At 43.6% G+C, this 9,197-nt stretch overlaps 1 protein-coding gene across 1 annotated transcript; it reads left to right on the top strand.

Annotated features, from left to right (window-relative positions):
* The first annotated feature begins 334 nt into the window (after positions 1–334).
* On the top strand, positions 335–4,248 carry p2ry1 (purinergic receptor P2Y1). Its single transcript, XM_080732151.1, has 2 exons — positions 335–826; positions 1,176–4,248. The coding sequence occupies exon 2, from the start codon at positions 1,208–1,210 to the stop codon at positions 2,267–2,269; it is 1,062 nt and encodes a 353-aa protein (XP_080588277.1). The 5' UTR covers positions 335–826; positions 1,176–1,207; the 3' UTR covers positions 2,270–4,248.
* The last annotated feature ends 4,949 nt before the right edge of the window (positions 4,249–9,197 follow it).

The following is a 9,197-nucleotide window of genomic DNA, read 5'->3' as shown; positions in this document are numbered from 1 at the left end:
ATTCAAGTCAAGAATGGTGAAACATTATAAGATCAGCACCTAATGTTTGACTTGTGCATACAAGTCAGTCAATCTATGTTGGCGTGGCCACACCTTCAGTAATGTTTTGTTAAAAAATGTCATGGAAAATCTATAATAATAGAATGGAAAATGCCCAGTAGGTAGCCTATACTGTCTGGGTGATATCCAGCTTCACAACTCTGCCAAGTAGGCTACATAAAAAATAGAACACAATCGCGTTGCACAATATGAGTAACACTTGTTGTCAGCATGCCTACCATACACACGCCCGCCCTTTATGTCTCATTCTGACACACGCTCTCAAGTAGGCTGGAGTCAGATCCTACTGTAGAACTAACATATCCCAGATTTAGCAGGCAGCCTACTTATTAACTCCGGTAGATCAGATCAGATCAGATCAGGACGGACTTTATAGAAGAAAAAGAATGAAAGAGTGCACTTGGTTTTCGTATGCGCGCACCTCCCCTCTCCGTAGCACAAGTCAAGTGCCTTGTCTCGCTGAACGGATTCTGTTTGCATTAATTCCAGCGCTTCATGCCAGAGCCCGCAGCTGTCTGCCTCCCGTCCCTCCTCTGCTCTTGTCGTGGGAAATCGGCGCCCCATGACGGTATACTTTCTCCTCAAGCGCGATCGCGAATCTGAAGAAGGATTACAACTTTTAAGCGGACCGAGAGACATTTTACGACAATTGTATCAGCCCGAATGGAAATACCTGACGGGGGTCGAGCCCATCTGCCTTTTGTGACTGAAATGTCTGTTGCTGTAAAAATGCCATAGGAATGTGGAATAGAAGTCAATGCCAGCGGTGAGTGTTGCGTGGTGGACTTGTGCTTATTAATTACTTTGTTGTTGGGGATTGTTCCCGCTTACATGGCACGCAATCATTTTCACGTGCAAGTGTGCGTTTCGGCAAATTACGTTTAAAGCTGGAATATCTACCATGGATTAATTTTGTACGTCATTAATGACTTTGAAATGCCAAACCACTAGCTATATCGATGTTGTATGTCATTAATGGCTTTGACATTTTCCCTGACAATTGCTCTGAACTGCACAACGTTGTGCAAATGCCAAATATAGCTATAGCTCTGCGCCTTTATGGTGTTAAGGCATCCCATCAACATTGTTGTCTTGTGTTCAACCCTGTCATGCAGTGAAACCTCCCTGCTTGTGCCCTGACACCACCATGACCACAGACCTGAACTTGACCTCCCTGCTGAATGTGACCGATCTGCAGAACCACAGCAAAGGATGTTCCCTCACCAGGACGGGCTTCCAGTTCTACTACCTGCCCACCGTCTACATCATGGTCTTCATCACAGGGCTGGTGGGCAACAGCCTGGCCATCTGGATGTTCGTCTGCCACATGCGACCGTGGAGCAGCATCTCTGTCTACATGTTCAACCTGGCTCTGGCTGACTTCTGCTATGTCCTCTCCCTGCCCTTCCTCATCTTCTACTACTTCAACAAGACGGACTGGATATTTGGCGACGTCCTGTGCCGCCTGCAGCGCTTCATATTCCACGTGAATCTGTACGGGAGCATTCTCTTCCTGACCTGCATCAGTGTCCACAGGTACACCGGGGTGGTCCACCCGCTCAAGTCCCTGGGCCGGCTGAAGAAGAAGAACGCGGTCATCACCAGTGCCTTGGTCTGGGCGGTCGTCATAGTGGGGATCTCCCCCATCCTTTACTACTCCCGGACTGGCCTGAAACGCAATGCGACCACCTGCTATGACACCACCACCGAGGACGAGCTGCCGGGCTATTTTATCTACAGCATGTGCATGACTGTGTTTGGCTTCTGCATTCCCTTCATCATCATCCTGGGTTGCTACGGGCTGATCGTCAAGGCGCTGATCTGCAATGACATGAACAACGCCCCGCTGCGCCGGAAGTCCATCCACCTGGTGATCATCGTGCTGGCGGTGTTCGCCGTCTCCTACCTGCCCTTCCACGTCATGAAAAACCTCAACATGCGGGCCAGGCTGTACTTCCAAAGCCCCGACATGTGTGACTTCAATAACCGCGTCTACGCCACCTACCAGGTGACACGGGGCCTGGCCAGTCTCAACAGCTGTGTGGATCCTATCCTTTATTTCCTGGCAGGCGATACATTCAGGAGGAAGCTGTCCCGGGCCACTAAAAAGAACTCCAAAAAGGGGGACAATCACCTGCAGTCGAAAAGCGAGGAGACCGCTCTCAACAGCTTGGCCGAGCATGTTGAGAATGGGGACAGGATGCTCTAACAGCAGGGTGGGGGTTTGCTTAGTCTTTGGTCTGAATGTGGACCCTAAACCACAATAGACATCATACCCAACATATATGTGCACTGTGGACTCTGTGGATTGTGTACTCTGTGTAAAATGTATTGCATAATGGGGCTGGGCAATATGACTTCAAATCAATATCACAATTATTTCAGACTTTTGACTCGAGTACGATCAATTAATCATTATTTCAACAAATATTGAAAATAGCAGATTTACAAGCTCTCAACCTGCTGTGATACAACTTATTATGAGCTTGTAGATCGGCTATTTTTGGACCTCACAACAAACTATAATACAGTGTTAAGTGGTTAATCAAAGTAATAGATTTAGTCGATTATAAAACATCTATTTGAATGTTTTGTGTAAATTCGTTGATTTATATATATTCTTTTAAAACAAAATACTCCTCTATTGTTCAATCAATAATCTACAGGAGCAAGATTAAGTCGCTTATTGGCTCTAAATATCAGCTTCGATATATTTTCAGTTAATTGCCCAGCCCATGACGTACACACAATATACATGTAGAGTGGGTACTGTATTTAACCCTGTGATACCTGCTGCTCATTTACAGACCATTGATGACATAATTGTTGATAAGCTATTGTTCAATTGAGACGTACTGTATTGTGTAATGTACTATAAGTGTTAGACACGTCACTCTCAGTCTCCACTAGGCCCTCTCTTGTAGCGTGATTGGTGTCTTAATACAATTCAATGTGGTACACAGTGGTCTTTATTATTGTTACACGTAGGTACATAAGAGTACGAAATGTGAGCATGATCACCCACAGGCGAACAGAAGGAAAAGTGAATAGTTTTTCCCCAACAGATAATAATGCGCCGTTCTTCAGCTCAGGCAAGAAAAACTGGACTGAGAACAGACTGTGTCTTGCTGTGCTCACAGCTCATGCATAAAAAGCAGGTAAAGTCTTGTGTTGAAGAAGCAAGGTAAGAGACAGCGGTATATAACTTGGGTGGGGTTTTGTAGCCTGGCATTAGCCAGACTGATAACATTGATTCACTCACACTTTCCTCCACGGTATCAGTTACACACACTTATAGACATTGTTCAGGTGAATCGCAGTTACTGATAGGCCCGGTCATTTTCTGATTTCTCATACTCGCTCCCTATATGGGCCGAAGTCCAGACTGATACCGTGGAGGAACGTGTGAGTGAATCCATGTTATCAGTCTGGCTAATGCCAGGCTAGGGTTTTTGTGGAGAAAAAAAAGATATTAAAGCACTGTTCCTGGGGCTGCTCTGTGTGAATGTCCACACGCAGAGATTGTAATGCACTATGACCTGACTCTCTACTCAGACGGCTGCCTCTCACACCCCGTACCTCTCTCCATCCATCACTAACCATGGGAGGAACACAGTTGCCCAGTCTATCATTGTGACAGCTACTTTGTGGTACAGTCTGTAATGGCTCTGTTACCATCTATCTAGTATACTGTGCACTGTCCCGATCATGTCACCCCGTTCTGTAGACAGTGTGGAGGGACAAGGATCCCTGTGTGTTCATAAGAGACTAAAAATGAATGTGTGTTATACTGTAGGTGTCCTGTACAGAATGTTGTGACTTGTCAAAGCTGTTTTGTGCTGTTCCGTTGAAGTTGTGTTGAAATTTGAAGGCTATGTGACTAATCCGCTCTGTTACTGCATGAGTCCAGTGTTAAAGGCCAACAGAGGAACCCTTATCTATAATGACTAACAATGACAAGCATTTCACCACTTAACATGGACTACAGAGTATGAAATGCAACAATAGACTTTCCCATAGTAAATCAACTAGCTCCGTCTCCACTCCACAGGAGGAATAATCGATGTCAAACTTCTGTCTAAATGTTTTAGCCAGGTGTAATGAGGTGTTAGATGTCTAGGCTGATACCTGTATAGAACTATGATGTGGTCAGTCTGATGAGGTCAGCTGTTATCTGGCGAGGAAGTTGTACAGAACACATGGGGCCACTTGTAACTGTTAATAAAGTTTTATATGTAAAATAATTCCGACAATGTATTCTGAATAACGTGTGATATTTCTTTCAAGATCTATTTCATGTCATTGCTCGGAATGTTTGTCTAATTGATATCCACATTGTTTATGATGATATTATTATCGGGGTGTGTGTGTGTGTGTGTGTGTGTGTGTGTGTGTGTGTGTGTGTGTGTGTGTGTGTGTGTGTGTGCGCGTATGTGCGTGCGTGCGTGCATGTGTAAGCGCGCACACAGCTTACTTGTAATGTCTGAATAAACACTGCTGGTCTCGGAGACCATGTCGTGTGGGGTTCTATCAGCTCCACTGTATCGAACGCTCCGCCTATTTCTCGGCACTGCCTGGTGACTTTCTTTTTAACACAGCCAGGAGAAAGAGGGAACGAGGGAGGAATAAAGAGTGGCATCGTTTTTTTGGTGTGTTTTTTTGGCATGCACTTAAGACAGCTTTTGTGGCTGACACAAAGGCGGTTGGGGTTATTGATGCAGGAAGGGTTGGGAGGCAGCCTCCAGGACCCCAGGGCCCTGTGGTGTTGTGGGCGCAGGAAACCCAACGGCTCAGACCTCTTTCGCCACCCATGAATACAAAAAAGCTTTTGATTTCCTGGCTTTGAGGAGTAAGCGGCATAGTTGGCCTTCCTGAATTTGTATGTGTGTGTATGTGTATGTGTACTGTATGTGCATGCGTATGTGTGGGCGTCTGCCTGGGGGCAATGGAGACTTTACTCTAGCAGGTGTCTATAATAGTGGTGGTTGTCATGGACAGTGATGTTACACAGCCATACAACAGATGAACATACAGTATTAATTCCAGTTTTATAATTATTTTATGGTAGACTAGCCAGTGGTTCTCAAAGTGGATTCCAGGGACTATGTGGGTCCCTTTAGGGGGTTCTAAATTGACCCATACAAGTCGTCTGTAACTCTGACAGTGTACAAATGGAACCAAATGAAACCGTTTGAACCCTGAGGGGTTCATTTGGTTAAGTTAAGGGTCAGAGTTAAGGGGGAGACCTTGAAATTTAAAAGTTTAAGAAACACTATAGGCTATGTGGCTTCTCTGGTTTGTGTGTGCCTGGGTCCGGTTAGGACCAGGGAAGCTTTACACTGCAGTGGAATCCATGCCAGAGTCTACTCCCCTCCTGCCATGGTAACCTCTCAACTCCCTTCTCTCACCTCCCCTGTTTCCTCTGAATTCAGATTCTCTTATTTCTCCTTTGCCAGCGTTTCCTCGCTTTATGTGTGTGATCACTTGAATGCGAGTGAAAGTGCAAAATGAGGAAACGTTAAAGTTTTGGATAAGAATCGTGTGTCAACAACACGGTGGAGGAAGATAAAAGGAATTGCCAAGTCTGGTGTGTGTGTGTGTGTGTGTGTGTGTGTGTGTGTGTGTGTGTGTGTGTGTGTGTGTGTGTGTGTGTGTGTGTGTGTGTGTGTGTGTGTGTGTGTGTGTGTGTATGTGTGTGTGTGTGTGTGTGCGGGTGTGTGTGCGCGCGCGTGTGTGTGTGCGTGCGTGTGTGTGTGTGCGTGTGGGTGTGTGTGTGTGTGTGTGCGTGTGTGCGGATGTGTGCGTGCATGTGCGTGTGTGTGTGTGTGTGTGTGCACGCGCTCATGTGTGTCTTGAGGACATTGTATGTTGACAGACGATTGGGCCACCAGTGGGCCTCCGGAGGGCAACCGCAGTGTCTGTGAACACAAACAGAATACTGAGTTTTTTGTTCTTGCAGATTTACTGTGAGCTGAGACATCACAGGGGCACCCATGTGCATAGGCTAAAGGCTACACTACAAGCACAGTGTTACGCTCTTCATAACCTGTGCCATGGCCTAACATTCTGACAGTGCTGGTTGTTATGTGATGGAGTTTAGTGGTTTAATTTAACAGCATTGTAAGCCAAGAAATCAAAAGCTTCTTGTAGTCATGTGTGTAAAAAGAGGTCACAGTACAGTACAGTAAATCAGCAACCACTGAAGGTGATTTCTACAAGAGTGGGGATGTCAAACTTTGAGATGGAATAATTTGACAGGTCTGGAGCTCAATGACAAAAGCATGCAATTTGTGCAATGTCACCCTTTCACTGTTGGTCAATAGTAAAACTAATACTCCTCTAAGCTCGATATCAAGGAGTCTGATTTTGTATTGTTAGCACCAGAGGAACAATATATTACTCCCCATTCATAGACAGTCTGGAACACCTTATGTATTCGTGGTAATGTGCTTAGCTACTTTTCCTGTGTGTTTTGCTGGTTGAGTGATTGTCTGTGCATGTGTGTGTGTGTGTGTGTGTGTGTGTGTGTGTGTGTGTGTGTGTGTGTGTGTGTGTGTGTGTGTGTGTGTGTGTGTGTGTGTGCATGTGCTGTGCATGTGCATTTGTGTGTACTGTATGTATGTATGTATGTATGTTGGAACCGGTTCTTTTCATAGGTGTATAGTAAGGAGGTGAAGGCAGTTACACTTTTGTTTGTCTTAGGTGTTTTAACTTTGTTCTATAGATTTACCCCACTGAAGTGCCATATCAATCAATTCACTGCTGTTTCAAAGCTCCCCTCCACACTGCAATATAGTTCCAATGTGGTAAGTTAGTATTCTGCAAAACATCTTGTCACGTTCCTGTGTATAGTATCAAACAATGCTTCAGATCAGATGTCAGTTTCTTTCATGCGGTTTCACTCTTTGTTTCCACTTACTTTAACATTAATGGATCAATTCACCCATTTGCAACCTTATCTTCTTATAATTGGTCCTCACTAATGCTCATTATAAGAGGGTACCATTTGTGTTACTCACTCTGTGTCTCAGAGGTGGGCTGTGGACAGTTCTGAAACCTCAGACTGTAATAGCATCATCAATGGTGATTCCAGGCAAATAGAAATAGAAATCGAAGCCATTGTTTTTGCATCAATAAACAAGAAGTGTGGTTGCCCTAACATTCACCTGAAGAAGACCTTGCTAGGTCAAAACGTTGGTTTTTTTCCTCTGTAAATTAATATTGCATCATGGCTAAGACAGTGCAGCATTTTACTTTTGCTTCTCCTTCATATACTGTATTTCCTTAGCAAGGTCAGCAGCACCTCACCAATATTGGTGTGTGCCCTCAGTACTTTGTTTGATGTGCCCTAACCAGACTATAGTACTTGTTGTACGACTTTCTTCCATTCATCTTTCTTTCTTTCCAGATAAACTTTATTTTGCCGCGCTACTCGCACAGTTTGGTGGCATTCACTTGGGATACTTTATACGAGATACGTTATATAGTATATAATTTATATATTATTTATTAGTGAATTAATTTTCTCCATTCGTTTTCCCTAATATGGGGATGGCTGACATCATAGATGTCTGACGTCATAGACCACATGAGACTGACACAGTATCTATATGGGCATTCCAAGATATGGGCTTAATATATTGATATATTGATTGATCAGGGATCTCCATATACAATATGGGCATAAAAGGGACAAAGGATGGAATTCATTTGCAAGTGTGACTTGCGTCACGGCAAACACACTTGCAATTTCCCATTTGCATCTTTCTGGTTATATATCAGATTGCACTTGTCGTTTTCTTTGTAAAGTGCCGCGAATTACCAACCAACCATATTTGGCTGTTGGGGCCAATGAGGACAACGTAACGTGAAATGACCAGGCGATGACTAGATGACTATAGTCTCTATCACCCCATATTTGGCTATGGGCCACGACACCCATAGCCTAAAGGCTATGGGGCCACAGCACCAATGGCTCATGCCATTGAAATGACAAAATGATGACTAGGACACAGACAATTTATAAATCAGTTCTGGTGACCCGATAAAAAATAATACAAAGTTTGAAATCTTCTTTGAAATTACCAAACCTGCCTACCGATGATGTCATTAATAGGCAGGTTTCTGAACTGTCCACAGCCCACCTCTGAGACACAGAGTTACAGAAAATGTTACCATCTTATAATCAATCTTATATCATCTTATAATCAATGGATATCAATGAGCATCAATGACGACCAATTATAATGTATGAAGCCAAGGTAAGGTTGAAAATAGGTTCCTATACGTTGGCTGGAGGCAAGAATCTTTAGACTCGACTAGACGCATAGCTACCATCCATCATGTTGTGTGAGTGACTACATGAAGCCTATTGTGCATCATCAGCTACTGTTCAAAGAAACGCTGCTGACAGGAAAGAATGGCAGCTGCAGCAACTCACTGCATGTCAATATAATGTCAACTCAGGGCATTACATTTCTTAGCCATTAAACTTTGACTGATGAGTGACTCAGGGATAAGCCCATATAGAACCATTATGGTGTTGATCTCTATATTGACACCTAATACATTACTAACCCTTCATTAAGTTGTCAGACAGACGGGATTCATACATTTGTCTTGGTCTGATGGCTGTATGGATAGGGTAAAAACAATATGTACTTTTTTGTTTTTGTGGGGAGGCCAAGGAATGCCTTTAGAAAATACCTATTTTACAAGCCTAATAGTCACATGTGACACATTGTCATATTTGAAGGTTTTTGAGAGATTTTGAACATTATGCCTGATGGAAATTTGATCATATTCCATATGGATAAACAGTTTTCCCCAATCATAATAAAATACTCCACACACAAGAAATGATGAATGTCCACACCAGGGAATATGCGTTTTGTGTTGAAGTTTAGTCAGAGTTCAAATTACTGTACAGCAGTACAGTAGAGCAAAATCACCCATCTTTGCTTCTCTCTGAGTGACAAGCATAATGATTTCACAGATATATGGATTTACAGAATACATTAGTCACATTCTGATTGGACAAAGTTAAACATGACAAGTACAGTAGAGCAATGGATATCAGATGTTTTCGTGTTACAGGCACCAGTCGTAAGGGCAGATAGTATGTTTGGCGTTTTGTT

This window comes from Nannobrachium achirus (genome assembly GCF_963921795.1).
Source record: "Nannobrachium achirus genome assembly, chromosome: 8".
NCBI classification, from domain to species: Eukaryota; Metazoa; Chordata; class Actinopteri; order Myctophiformes; family Myctophidae; genus Nannobrachium; species Nannobrachium achirus.
This window is presented reverse-complemented; position numbering and strand designations above follow the sequence as displayed.

Bases quoted from the DNA above. Each gene is read 5' to 3' on its own strand.
- p2ry1 (XM_080732151.1), top strand. From the start codon at position 1,208: ATGACCACAGACCTGAACTTGACCTCCCTGCTGAATGTGACCGATCTG.